The 16,099-nt window shown below is 32.3% G+C and overlaps 1 protein-coding gene across 1 annotated transcript; it reads left to right on the top strand.

Annotated features, from left to right (window-relative positions):
* Positions 1–1,762: 1,762 nt before the first annotated feature.
* LOC149553437 (tetraspanin-8-like) lies at positions 1,763–3,849 on the top strand. Its single transcript, XM_089788883.1, has 2 exons — positions 1,763–2,632; positions 3,226–3,849. The coding sequence occupies exons 1-2, from the start codon at positions 2,123–2,125 to the stop codon at positions 3,529–3,531; spliced, it is 816 nt and encodes a 271-aa protein (XP_089645009.1). The 5' UTR covers positions 1,763–2,122; the 3' UTR covers positions 3,532–3,849.
* The last annotated feature ends 12,250 nt before the right edge of the window (positions 3,850–16,099 follow it).

Raw genomic sequence — 16,099 nt, forward strand, 5'->3', positions numbered from 1 at the left:
TTTTTTTGCAAATTGCACGACTACGAAAATGAAGATTAATGCAAACTAATTGATCGAAAACTATAGTCTCTACCTATAATAGACATGACTAATAACTGAAACTTTTTTTTTGCATAACAATAGATAATAAAAATAGAGCATAAATATTGTAATAATAACAAAAAAAATAATGGAATTTATTGGACACACCCACCTGTCATATTATTATTTTAATGGTGGTTTGGTCATTTTAATGTCTTTCATTGTCCCTTTATGAAAAATATTCGTTGTCAAATTTCTTTTTGCATAATCTATATATTAAATTATTTCAAATTAAAGATATTCTAAATTAATAATAATATATAATAAGCTATATAGAAATTTTTATTTGCACTAATAAAATAAAATAAATATATAGCAAACAACATAGAAATATTATATCATTTATATTAAATACTGATATTTATATTAAAATATTTTTTGAAAAAATATTTCTATCTATTATTCTAAAATATATAATTAGGTTAATAATAGAAAAAAAAAAAGGCAAAATCCTATGGTACAATAGTAACTTGTGAGCCTCTCATGTGGGAGGTCTTGGGTTTGAACCTACCCTAGCTTAACATATAATACCAAGGCTGCACAATAGCTAAGTTCGTGTGAAAATATTAGTAAATAAATTTTAATTTTGAAAGAAATGAATGAAACTGTTTGAATTATTAGGTTATTTTAAATTCAAAATATTTAATACAAAATTATTCTAAAAGTAATAAAAGTAATTTAGTTCTTCTATCTATAAATCAATTATCTTTTCTTTTTGTTTTGAAGGTGCAAAACTTGTAACATATGTCTTAGATTGTAATTTTCAAGAATGAATAGATAAATAAAATATTGTCAAATTTGATGTCATATTACTAGTAATACATACACACTCCCAAACAATAAACATACCACATGTATACATTTTTAAAATGACTAATTTTAATAATAAATAATGTCTCATTTACTATATACAACTACAATATTTATTTTATAAAGTTTATTTTGAGTTTTATAAAATTTAACAAATAATTAAATTTACTAATTTTAAAAAAATTTAACAATGAGGAAAAATAAATGAAATATATAACATCTTTTATAACTCTACTTACAATAACAATTTTTTAATTTAAAAAAAAAATCAATTTTAAAGTATAATGAAAATTTTAATTATTTAAAAAATAATAGCAAGTCAATAATATTAAACATATTTAGAACACAATTTTTATAAAATATAATATTATATAATTTAAAATTATTTCAGTATAAATTATTAAATTATTATTAAAAATATCTTGTATTTCATTTGATTTAATTATTAACAAGTGTCACATAATGTCATGTACTTGTTGTTTCATCATAGTAATGCTTAATAAAAAATTAACTTAAATTATTTATTTCAATAAACTCATAAATAATAATGTTAGTAAAATTATATATGTGTGAGATTAATTTTTTATATAAATATAATATATAGTTTTGTGATGATTGTTTAAAAATATGTAATAAATTTAATAATAATATTAATTTTGTATTGAGAAAATAAATTATAGACCAGCCTCCAGCGTCCCAATTACAATAACCACTTAGATTTTGTATATAAAACAATGAAATATAAAAATATCTTGCATCTCATTTCTCATTTGATAAAAACTTACTTATTTGGATGCCTATAATTCTAGTCGACCACAAGACTAATAATTAATTCTAACGAATAATAAGAAAAACAAAATCTCTAAATTTTATAATGATACACAGTTAAAAGTGCAGAAACGGCCATTAGCCATGAAATTGGAGGGGTGGTGGCGACTATGGTCGTACTTATAAACGGAGATCTCGTATAAATTCTCACAATGTGTAGAAACCAGGGAAAGATCACAACTTCCAGAGTGGACAGAAGGTATCAGAACTGCACGGATTTCGAACCCTGCGCAAAGCGGGAAAACTGAACACAAACCCCAAAGATGAAAATGGCGGAGCACACGAGAAAGTTGAGAACAATTCCATGGAACCGCGGGACGTTCGGGGTTCGAGTCCCATACAGTGAATGTGAGCTCATAAACAGTCCCCCTGCTTTCACCTGCAATCTCTCAGGAAGAAAAAAATGTCGCGGCAGATGAGCAACAACCTGGTGGGAATCCTGAATTTCGTGGTCCTCTTGCTATCGATCCCCATTTTGGCCTCCGGCATATGGCTCGCGAACAGACATGGGACCGACTGCGAAAAGTTTCTGCAAGCTCCTATCATAATCATCGGGCTCCTAATAATGGCGGTATCACTGGCGGGTTTCATAGGGGCCTGCTTTAGGGTTTCATGGCTGCTGTGGATCTATTTGTTCTTCATGTTCCTTCTCATAATCCTGCTCTTTTGCTTCACTGTTTTCGCCTTTGTGGTCACCAGTAAAGGGACGGGAAAAATGGCCACAGGAAAGGGATACAAGGAGTACCGACTCGAGGATTACTCCCACTGGCTGCAGAAAAGGCTGCAAAATTCGGACAACTGGAGAAAAATAAGGATATGTGTGCGGGACGCAAAGGTCTGTAAGGTTCTTAGCCGTGATGATCTGAACCTTACCTCGGCGGAATTTGATCGCAGAAATCTGTCCCCCGTCCAGGTAAGTGAACGAAAATTTGTATTTTAGGGTTTCTACTTGAGGCTAAGATTTTAGGCGGTTCTGTTTGTTGCCTCGCGGGTTCGAATCCCCAGAGGGACTTGGCCTGAGTAATTCAAACCTTCTCGCGACAGATTTTGATCACAGAAATCTGTCCCCTGTTCAGGTCGGGACAGGAAAATGTTTATTTTAGGTTACGATTCTAGGGTTTCTATTTGAGGTTGATTTTAAGGTGTCTATTGATGCGTCGCCGGTTCGAAACTTTAGAGGGACTGGGCTTAGTATATTACTAATTTTTGTGTTATTTGCAAGAATTTTTGAATTTCACTGTGTTATATTTTTTTAGTATCAATAGTTTAAATTACATGCTTAGATCAAATGAAACACTGAGAGTAAAAAGGAAAAATGATGCATAGGATCTAAAACACTGAGAATAAAAAGGAAAAATGATGCACAGCGTAGTGTGATTGGAAATGCTGATGCTAAAAAAACTTTACACAATGAAATTCAGAATTAGAAATGAAATTCAGAATTGCAAATAATGTCATGTATTGTGAAAATCTATTCTCATTAATTTATCTGTTTTTTATTTTCAGTCTGGATGTTGCAAACCCCCGAGTTCTTGCGGGTACATTTACAAAAACGCAACATACTGGGATGGGGTTTCGCCGCCTGCGACTGGGGCTTCTAATGTGGATTGTTTCGCGTGGAATAATGCAGAGGATGACCTCTGCTACAGCTGTAATTCGTGCAAGGCTGGGGTTTTGGCGAGTGTTAAGCAGGACTGGCGTAAAGTGGCTGCAATCAATATTGTTCTTTTGGTTTTTCTGATTGCTGTCTATTCCGTGGGCTGCTGTGCTTTCAGGAACAGTGGCAGATCTCGGTATTATTCCAAAGCTTAGGAAATCTTCTGTGAAAAATTTCTCAGTTTGTTTTTGTTTGGTCTCTTTAACATTTATGTGAACTTTTTAGAATGATCTTTGTTTCATACCTCTGGTGGGCATTATCAATTGGCCAAATTTTGGTGGCATGAATTTTTCTGATTGTATCGTCTTGTTTATCTCTGATATCAAAGTTTGTTTTTGAAAAACCGTATGAGGAATCGTGGTGGATGGATTAAAGAGTGAGCTCCCATTGCAGTGAATTAGTGGCAAAGGCTATTATAAATGTATTAAGAATGCTTTTATATAATGTTTTTCAAAAGCAGGCAGTTCTTTTTATATGCTTCTGTTTTCAATTATGCTTCATATCTTTGTATGCGGTCAATGGTCAATGATGAATTTCATAGTTGCTTGCTATAAATTGAAGTTTGTGTTTTTTTTTTTTAATTATTGAATCGATGTATGTTTTATAATGTTTTTTTTTTTTTTTTTTTTTTTTTTTTTTTTTTTTTTTTTTTTTTATCTTAGTATAAATTTTATTTGGGGAAATTGTAATATTTTTGTACTATTTCAGGTTCATCTTTATAGAATTGTTGAATAGAATTATATATCATGATATTGTTATCAAGATGATTTAAGTGATTTGTTTTTCAGTTAAATTTATTGATTCATATTTTACAAGTTGTAGTTCATAAGAACCCATTTTTCATGAGAATAAATGCAACACTTAACACTCATTGCTTCTAGATGATGTACATAGAGGTGAAGCATCAAGACTTTTTCGGAGGACCTCCCAAGAAGTCTTGATGCTTCACTTTTGTGGACCTCCCAAAAAGTCTCAATGCTTCACCTCTATGAACATGACCTAGATGCAATGAGTGTTAAGTGCTCCATTTATTCTCATGAGAGATGGGTTCTTGTGAACTACTACTTGTGAAACACTAGGATGGGGGACCTTTTGCGGACCCATGTTAATTATTTTGAGAGGAGTTTTTGAGAAGCACCACTAATGAAACATTGGGATGGGTAACCTCCTAAGAAAGCTCAATGCTTCATCTTTATGAACATCATTTAGATCCAACGAGTGCTAAGTGTTACGTCCGTAATCATGAGACATGGGTTCTTGTGAATCACTACTCATGAAATATGGGTTAATGCAATTGACTCAAAAGCTACACAATTGAATCTAGATAACAATATCACAATTTGACTTCTTTGGAAAATATCTCTTATTAATCATCAAAATTATACAATGTTGAGCTCAATTTTCAATCTATTACTTTTGTTTTATTTATGTTTATTCTTTTTTAAATATTTTTTTTGTTATTTGGACATGTATTTATCAACTATTATGTTTATTTATTGTCTCATACTTGAAAATTCATTCTATATCTTGATATTGTCATGTTATCGTTTCTTATGGTGGATTTTAGATTTTTCATCTAAAATGTCATCTTATTGAAATCTCTTTTTGGCCAAGTCACAAGGATTTGGGGTAGGTATCCATTTTGCCAAATTCACTCGGGGCACAATTCCAATCTTATCCCTTTTTGATGTTGGAACCTTGCACTCAATCCCTAATGAATTCATTAAGACATGTTCAATTTTACTAGTAGATCAAAGACTCGTTATCTTTTCATTATTTTAAGTTAATCTTAGAATACAAAATTTATCTTGCATTTCATAGAAATACTTTGACAAATTTGCAAACTAAATTCAATTTTGTCGACTCTTACCTTTTCTACTAGTTGTTATGAGTTCTTATGCATACTCACATGGTTAGTTGATATGTTGCTGTAATTTAAGACTTTTAATGTTCATTCACCCATTATGTGCACATTACAAAGAGCATCATGGAAGATTTTGTTTTGGAGCACTAGAGTGAATTTAATTTTCTATATAATTATTCTTAGACATTTGAAATGATTACGGAGTTTATGCATGAAATTTCTATACTCCATAATGAATTATGTAATGACTTGTAGATTTGATTCTATGAGTTTTTTTACATCAACATTTTGGATTGTGCCACGTGAAGCATTACCAAGATGAGTAAGCTTGAGAAGTTAAATTAGAGTGATAGCAAATCAAATTAACTAAAGAGGAGAGACACACATATGTATGAATGTATATAAACAATAGAATTCTTGTAGAACTGTCATCAAACTAGGTACAATAAAATGAACAATCAATTGTTCCTAGTTAGCATTAACTTGACTCATGGTCTATTTAGACCCATTGATTATTGTCACAAGCTTTAAAACATAACTATATAAGGATTGAGTTAGGACGTATATAGGTTAACCTTACATTAATTATAAACTTAAACACAAAGGTTTCACTAGGGTATTACAGGATTGTAATTATAGAAAATCGCCTGATTTGCCTAAGTGGGTGTATGATGGTGAAGAGTTGTATTAGATGAGTAAAGCTCACCAATGGTTATAGGAATACAGCTACAATAAACAATTAGAAACCAAAACTACATATTCGTTAGAGTGAGTAGTTCAAGAGTCTTGATCTTGTGTATACGGGTATGTAGGCAACTTGGTAGGCGGAGTATGCCTCAAGTGTGCAGACGCCTTGGACATAGTTAGGTAGCACTTAACCATGTATGTATATATGTATTTATTTGTATTTGTATTTAATTGTATTATGCCAATCTTCGCATTCTCAATCCTAGTGGGGCCTCCAGCTATATGGCTTGCCTTCGACAGCCTTTAGAGGCCTTGTGAATAAGTTTAGCAAATCAAAACCAACAATGCTATCAAAATAATAAATGTAAATTATTAAAGACATCCATTTTTAACCTCATGGATCAAAATGCACTATCTAAATTATTAAAGACATCCATTTTTAGCCCCAACTTCTCCCTAAAGTGTTCAATATCAATGTCTTGGTAATGAACTCGATTTCATCCCTTTCCACATCCTTGACCACCAAAATCATTGCCTTGGACAAATAATGCAACAAAAGATCAGTGACAACATCTTATCAAACAACAAACTCTTAATCATCTGTATGGCTTGCCTTCTTATCAAACAACAAACTGTTAACCATCTTTGTATCATCAATAGTCCCGCCCAATTTTTGCGGAACTTCGATGTCCCTCAAATCCACAATGTCAAGCTTCGCAGGGTCGACAACATTCAGGATGACGTCAACAACAAATGAGGCCAATAAGGTAGAAAACTAGCTGACAACCTTTATTTATTTGTATTTTATTGTATTTATCTATTTATTTGTATTTATCCACCTGTATTTATTTATTTGTATTTATTTATTTATTTATTTTTGGCAAGTGGTCAACAACAATGAATTTTGTAATGAATTCTGGACGATGTCAATAGCAAGTGCGGCCAATAAGGTAGAATACTGGTTGACAACCTTACTGTTCAAAGAGGTGCTTGCACTTTTCACCAAAAGAGACAGTCCATCAATTCGATAGGAATAACCATGACAGTTAAAAACCTCGACAGCCTTCTCAGAGGCCTTGTGAAAGGCCTCCGACATAATGGTAGGATGAACACCATTGAAGTATTAGAATGAAGACTTATATTATTCAGAATAACTACTCAAGACAAGATATGATATAATACTGAAGATGGTATGAAGATCTGGTGTACTACAATATATATATATATATATATATATATATATATATATATATATATATATATATATATATATATATATATATATATATGAAGATTATAAGAAGTATTCTTTGCTCTATAATATACTGGAAGACTTAGTTATTTATGTGTTCGATGTATTACAAAGATAGAGAGGAGCAACATCTTATATGCGGGCGTCATGTTCGAGAATCACGACCAATAGCCATGACTCATACTTGAGTCACGTCTATCAGGCATGACTAATATTAATGATAGGTCAACTGAAGCCATTACCAATTTAATATGCCGACACCCGTTAATAATATATCAATGTCCAATTATATGTAGACATCAAATAATTAAGATCGATGGAATGAGATAATAATATATATCGATGTGAATATTCATAACTTGTGTGTGTGTGTGTGTGTGTGTGTGTGTGTGTGTGTGTGTGTATACATATATGTATATATATGTATACATATATATATATATATATATATATGTATACATATATGTATATATATGTATACATATATATATACATATATGTATACATATGTACACACACACACACACATGAGTATATTAAATATCTCATACATATAGAATAAAATATGAATATAAGAGTTATTAATAACATTTTAACTAATCCATACATTAACACTCCCTCTTAGATTAGTAAGATAAACACACTTAAAAGGTCTTTGATCAGAAGACTTCTTTTATACAATGTCAAATATAAGTGTTGATTAATATAATCAACTTATATATGACATCATGTAATATGAGAGTTGACCTATCAGAATATCAATCACATGATATTCACCAAGCTCTCTAGAGCAATGGCCTATCAAAAACATCAACTTAATGATGATCACCAAGTACTCAATGTGGTAATGGCCTATCAAAATATCAAGGCAAGATATACACCAAGTAGTATCCTCATTGACTCTTTGGCATCTTGATGATGGATCATGTAGTATGATCCCGTTGATGGAAAAAATTCTTACACAATCTTTCCCAGAAATCAATATACAATATTCATGGATTGTGGAAATCTGATAGCTTTTATACACCAAGTACTGAAAATATATCGATTGAAGCAACTTGTAGATAATCAAATTAATGATATCAATCACCTAGTTGTTGATTTATAAGATAAAGCCTTTACATGAAACACTTTCTCAAGAATGAATCATGCTACAAGTTATTGTAAGGATGTCACTTTACAACAACTTCTCCTGATACAAGTGAAATCATCTTGAAGTCGTCACTTCTTAATGATTAACACAGATTTTATTTATAATATATATGAAAAATGTACAATAATCAATTTCTCTGAGACATGTCCTCAGATTTTACAACCATACTAAGTTCTTTACGAAAATGCTCCACTTTTGTCTTAGCAAGTGGTTTGGTAAGAGTGTCTACAATTTTTGATCCTCTGTACTAATGTATTCCAACTTGATTACATCCTTCTCAACCATGTCTCAAACATAGTGGTATGATATCTCAATGTGTTTTGATCTGTTATGAAACACAGGATTAAGAGATAGCTTGATGCAACTCTGGTTATCACAATAAATAGTAGTAGGTGGAAGTGGCTTCCCAAATGATACAAATAGAAGTTTCCTCAACCATACAACTTCTCTTGCTCCCATAGATGCAACTATGTACTCGGCTTCCGTAGAACTGTGTGCTACTAAAGATTGCTTCTGACTAAACCAAGATATCATTGTTGGACCCAAGGTAAAACAACATCCTGAAGTGCTCTTATGATTCTTTGAATTTCCTGCCCAATCAGAATTTGTATATCCTCTTAGATTTAGTGTAGTTTTAGTGTATTTGAGACCATATCCAATTGTACCACTAAGATGCCTGAGAATGTGTTTTGCTGCTACTAAATGAGTTTGTATAGGTTTGCACATGAACTGATTGAGAACATTTACAACATAACAAATGTCAAGTCTTGTATATACCAAATACATTAAGGAACCAATTATCTGTCGATATAGAGTAGGATCAACACTTTTAGAATCTTCAGTTGCTTCTTTTAGTTTCAGGAGGTTTGTTTCCATAAGAGTTTTCATTGCCTTGCTATCCAACATGCCAAATTTGTTGAGCAGATCCAGAGTATACTTTCCTTGATTTAAGAAGATTCCTTTTGAATGTTGCCATACTTCTAGTCCCAAGAAGTAGTGTAGTATTCCTAGATCTTTCATTTCAAATTTAGATACGAGATCTTGTTTACATTTTTCAATTAGATGGTCTTCTCCTGTAATCAAAGGACCATCAACATATAAAACCATGATTAACATATCCCCCTGTATTACCTTGTAATATAAATTTGGATCTACAATGTTTTTTGAGAAGTCAAGTTTAGTTAGATGCTGATCTATCCATTCATACCAAGCTTGGGGAGCTTCTTTCAATCCATATAAAGCCTTTTTTAATTTGCATACATGAGATTGTTTATTGTGTACTTCAAATCCTTCTGGTTGTTCAAGATAAACTTCCTCTTCTATAACACCATTCAAAAATGCAATCTTTACATCCATTTGATGAATTTTCCATCACTTGGATGCAACAATGGCTAAAACAGTTCCAACTAAAGTATATCTGGCTACTGGAGCAAAAGTTTCCTCATAGTCTATTCCTTCCTTTTGGGAAAATCCTCTTGCTACAAACCTTGCTTTGTACTTGTCAATACTTCCATCTGCAACATGTTTAATTTTAAATAGCCATTTTGAGGAGACAACTGATTTATTTTTGGGTCTAGAAACAATATCCCAAACATCATTTTTAAGTATGGAGTTGTATTCTTCTGTCATGACATCTTTCCAATGTTGATTTTTTATAGCTTCTTTGACATTGGATGGTTTAGATTTGGAGATTTCATTCATTAATGCAATGTAACTTGAGTATATATTAGGACATTTTCTTTCCCTAATGAAATCTGAGGGAATGGAATTGTTTTCTTCAATTAGCTTTTTGGCCCATAGTGGTCTTTTCTTTTCCTCAGAGGTGTGAGTAATGTCCATGGGTTCAATTATTTTATCTTCCTCGATTAGAGACTCCCTCTCATTATCAGAGTTTTGTTCTTCTAGAGTTTCTTCTAAATTTGATTCATTTTCATCTTTAGATCTTTTGTAGGCCAAATCTTCATCAAATATTACATCTCAACTTAGTTCAATATTTCTTTTTCTAGGGATATAGATGCAATAAGCTTTGAAATTTTCACTATAACCTACAAAGATTCCTTTCTTTCTTGAGGGCTCTAGTTTGGTTCTCTTCTCTTTAGGAATACGTACATAGACAGAGCAACCAAAAATTCTTAAGTATTTAAGATCATGTTTCTTCCCGGTAAATACCTCTTCAGGGGTCTTGAATTCAAGATAAGAGTGATGACACCTATTTTGAAGTAAAACAACAGTATTTGAAGCTTCACCCCAAAGAAAAGTTTCAAGATTTTGATAATGAAGCATTGCTTTAGCATAATGAACTATTGATCTATTCTTTCTCTCAACTATTCCATTCTGTTGAGGATTATAAGGAACAAAACACCCCCTCTTGATCCAACAGTTTTACAATAATTTATAAAGATGTTAGAAATGTACTATTTACCATTGTTTGTTCTTAAGACTTTTTTTTTCTAGAAAGGTTTTCTACGAGGGCTTTAAACTCTTTAAATTTTGTTAAGATTTCTTATGATTCTTTACTTTTAAGAAAATAGATCCAAGTCTTCCTAAAGAAATCATCCACAAATATGATATAGTATAGAGAACCTCCTAGAGAAGGAATTGACATATGACCACATAAGTCTGAGTGAATAAGTTTTAGAACTTCTTTGGATTTGGTTTGACTATTTTGGAATGTAGTTTTAATATTCTTCCCTAGAGCACATCCTTTACAAGTTCCTTCATGGTATGGATTAAGTTTAGGTATACGTGTTATCATTTTTTCAATAGAAGGTAATCCTCGAAAATGAAAATGACCTAGTCTCGTGTGCCAGATTTCATTTTCTTTGAAGGAATCATGAATTAGAGCTGAGAGAGAGAGAGAGAGAGAGAGAGAGAGAGAGAGAGAGAGAGAGAGAGAGAGAGAGAGAGATAATTTGATAAAGACGTCCATGGCTAGAGCCAATTTTGTATGCAATTTTTTATGTTAGAATTCTTAGGCCAAGCTAAGACCTTTCCTTCCATAAATGTAATTATGAGTCCTTCATCTTCAAGAGCAGAGATAGAAAGCAAGTTTCTTTTTATACCAGGTACATATAGTACCTTAGTAAATTCAATTGTTTTTCCTGATTTTAGATGAATAGTACATGTTCCTATTCCCATTATAGGATAGCTTGTATCATCTCCAATGGTTACTTCTTCAACATAGTCTTCTTTTAGAGAGTCTAACTGTCCTTTAAAACTTGTAATATGTCGAGAGGCTCCACTATCAATTACCCAAGTACTTGATCTGGTTGATGCTTCATTGGAGAGTGTCGAATAGAAAGCATTGTGTTCAAAATTTCCATTAGAGTTTTGAGTAGTTGCAAATTAAGAATGTGACTTAGTTCAATCGGGACATCTAGATGTTGGATGTCCAATTTTATCACACCTATAACATTGAATTTTGGAGAAGTTAAATGGCTTCGTTTTTCCTTTGAATTTTCTTTTCTTCTTATTTACTTGAGTTGAGAGAACTTGAGAATCTTCTTTTGAGAAGGAAACATTTTGGCCTTGAGCTATTTGCATACACCTTTCTTGTATACAATCATCTTTACGTCTTTCAAATTTAGGTAGTTTTGACCAAGAGCATACCCCTTGTCTGAAGGTATCCCATGATGATGGAAGTCCTTTAAGAGCCATTATTGTTAACTCCTTTCCATCACAGATGTGTCCTATGGATGAGAGTTGATTTCAAAGTTCAATTATTCTCATGAAGTAAGAGGAAATTTTCTCTCCTTTATTCATTTTAATATTTGACATTCTATCCTTTAATGTAATGATCCAAACAACATTGTTTATCTCAAACATATTTTCAAGAGCATTGTACATCTCATGTGCAGTGTCTAGTTTTGAGATTACATGGAGTAGATGAGTTTTAACACCGTCCACAATCATTTTCATAGCTTTATTGTTGTCACTCTCACATTTTTCCAATTCATCATTCCTTTTAGGTGATGGGTTAGATTTTTCAATAAACTTATTTAGACCACGTTCTTTAAGTAAAAGTTTTAGACGTAGCTTCTAGCTTGCAAAATCTAAATCACCTTCTAGTCTATCTTCAAGCCTCATACCGTTCACCATTTTACTTTAAATAATATTTTTTGCTTCTATAACCTAGATATTTGTAGTCTAAGATTGAAGACTTATATTATTCAGAATAACTACTCAACACATGATATGATATAATACTGAAGATGGTATGAAGATCTGATGTACTGCTATATATATATATATATATATATATATATATATATATATATATATATATATATATATATATATATATATACATACATACATACATACATACATACATACATACATACATACATACATACATACATACATATGTGTGTGTGTGTGTGTGTGTGTGTGTGATCCCATAATAATGGGTTTCACTTTTTGACCAATTTTGACATTGAAATCAATATTTTTGCAACAAACGTCACGTTCAAGTGACTATATCTCCAAAACTATAAATAATTTTAAGATGACATAAACTAGTGATTTTGAATACTTTTTTCCTACTTTGTAACTATAATTTTTAATCTTTAAAAAAAAAATATTTATGTCAATTTTTTTTATCTCCTCCGAAAAGTGGTACATAATAAAATTCAATATTTTAAAGAGTGGCAGTCTGTTTGACACACATAACTTTTTTTCTAGAAATGATAATGAAGTAATTCTTTCGGTGTTGGATTTGTAACATCAATATCCAGTGTCTGCATTTGGTTTGATTTATTTTTATTGAATATTGTATAGTTTATGAAGTTTTGAAGTGACACGAATCGTAATTTAGACATACGTTCCATTTGACACAAATAATTTGAAGTCAATTTATCATAAACCTTTTTTTTTTGAATAGTAAGGTATCTCAATAAGCTAGTGCCTACATATTTTTCAAAAGAAAATTGACCTAATTTACTAATTTTCCTGAGGTGTCGAAGTCAGTTGATGTTCAATCGGTAATGAACCTATAATGAGTTAAACTCATATTTGAAAGTCTTAATGACTAAAATATGTATTAAAATTATAGTTGTTGGAAAGCTTGCTCTGAGCAACACATTTTGACATTTTTTATTTTACAGTAGGAGATCATTCTCTTGCAATTATGGGAGTCAAAAGAGCAAAAAATTTTAAAAATTATGAAAAATGGGTTGAAATTTTCTTAATTTTGGGCGTTCGCCTGAACATGGTGTTCGCGCGAACATATTAAGCATGTTCACGCGAACACATGTTCAGGTGAACATGCCCATTGCAATTTCACGGTGGTCAAAAAATTAAGTGACCATGTTCGCGCGAACATGCCTAAATTTTTCGTGTTCGTGCGAACAATCGAAAAATCCAAAAAATTATCAGAAATGGGACCTGCGCCTACATGCATGAAACATCATTCTATTCGCGAAACAAAAACCACCATGTCTCGCATTTCAATCATTGACTGCAAATTTCCATCATAGACGTCATTTTGTGCCATCAATCTCCGTATTTGGCATCAACCTGATAGTGCATTGCAGGCCTGTCTTTGCCACGAATTTTGTCCATAGATAAATTGAAGGCAAGTGAGAGATTTCTCAATATTTGCAAATTAATGTTCTTCATATCTTCGTTCATGCTTTCATCAATATTTCCTATCTTCGTTCACAATTTGATAAAAAAAATTGTATATCTAAATTATTTATTTATTTCTTTCATTAATGAAGTTGTTTAATGGATGCATTGAAGTTAAATTAAAAATTAGTAACACATTCATGGTGTTAAGAAATGTATATTCTTATTGATTTTTTCATTTTTTAAAATATTGAATTTGTTAAAAAAAAATTGAACATCTAAATTATTTCTTTCTTTCTTTCATTAGTGAAGTTGTTTAAATGATACATTGAAGTTAAATAGATTCAAACTAGATACTTTAAAGTGTGGTTACATGTTAGTTTTATTTATCTCACTTTAATTATCTCAGCAGTTACATTTAATTAAATTTTTTAATTTATAACTTGAATTAATGAAAAATATTTAATTTTATTTTCAAATCAAACTCATTCAATAAAGATAAATGTGCCATAACTCTTTATGAATTCTCAATTTCTATAAAGAAATAATCTAAGGTTTTCATTTCCTTCTAGAACATAGATTAGATGATTTTGTGTTACTAATGGTCTCCTTGCAGCATGTGGCAATTGTGGGATGAAGACATGATCATAACAAACTACTAATGTTTGCTTTGCAGGACGTTGTCGAAGACTATTGTGTGTTTGTCAAAACCATGTGTGTGGATTTATTAGATTAAATAACACTTCGTTTGGTGCTTAAAATGAACTTTTTATTTTCTTCCTAGCATGTTTACAGTGTTTAAATCCCTAAGAGTTGCATTGGACGTATCCTCTCCCCTCGCCATTCATGGATCTTGGGTGTAAGAGAAATCCATGTAAACTCTATAGGAGGCCTGCCTTGGACCAAGATACTCGATATTGGGTATGCTAGGGGACGACCTCAGAGCGGTAACGGGCCAAAAGCCAAGTCAACATTCCAGCCGGTATATAAAACTCGACTACAGTGAAAGCCGTGTCGGTGGTATTGCTGAGTGATAGCTCTCCTCCAGTATCCTTGTGGTGCGTCAAACCCCGGTTCTCGAGGCTGGGAGACCTTCTGAGGAAGTTTATCACTCACTTGCTGAACTGAATGCCCTTACTAAAAACCATGTTTTAGTGGCCAAAATCCTTTCTATCCACTGGCTCAAGGGGTCACCCATGCCCGTGAAGACATCCTACATTCTCGTGGTCCTTAGTAGAGACAACAGTCCCTTGGGAAGTCATGCCCCTTGGGAAGCGGATCTTGGTAGCCCTGAGAAGTGAGTGCGCTCTAAGGGAGAGCCTGTGGTGCCAAGGTCCTAAGTTGTCCACTCTGGATAAGCGCGGCTGAACTTTGGTTCAAGTAGGAATTTAGTGGATACAGTCCTAAAGCCTAGGTTGTGGTGTGACTGTTCACTTTTAACAACAGTTATTCTTGTCTTAATGTGTCTTGTGTGTGTGTAAAACAAAATCAAGATAAAAGCCAACATTCAAATTTAAACCTTGGAAACTTGCAAAACCTTGTCAAAATATCAAACATTGTCAAAACATCACAAACTTTGGTTCAATACATTCAAACCTTGGAAAACATGGCAACTTGTGCTCCTAAACATGCTTGGCAAAACATAGATTTCACTCTTGCATAGCATCCACTTGCATCATATAGACTTCATATAGCACCTTTTTAGTATCCCTCATATTCACATTGCAATCATTAGCATTTAAGCTTGCATCCTTTGCATTTCACCTCAAAAATTATCACTTTGCATCTTCCATCTTGCATCTTTGCATACCCAACCCTCATCTTGACTACTTTAACCATCATTTTGGATGTCCTAGACATCATTTTGAGCATTCATTTTGAATTATCTCCTTGAATGTGTCTCTCCCTCATTGCTCTCTCCCTCTCCCACACACACACAAACACTATTTACTTGTGTCTCATTTTTATATTCATCCCTCCATCTCTGTCTACCCCTTTCACTTCTCTCATCACCTATCCCTTTTCTTCTCCACATACACCTCTCCTCTATATCCATATTTCTTCTCCATCTCTCCCTTTATCCATCTCTATCCCTATATCTCCCTCTCTACCTTCTCTTAGTTATATATTTCATTCTCACTATCTTTGTTTATCTCTTCCTTTCATCTCCATATCCCTCTTCTTCTCAATCCCTTACTC

Source organism: Cupressus sempervirens, chromosome 6 (genome assembly GCF_028749045.1).
Source record: "Cupressus sempervirens isolate cs-2001-9-10 chromosome 6, ASM2874904v1, whole genome shotgun sequence".
NCBI classification, from domain to species: domain Eukaryota; kingdom Viridiplantae; phylum Streptophyta; class Pinopsida; order Cupressales; family Cupressaceae; genus Cupressus; species Cupressus sempervirens.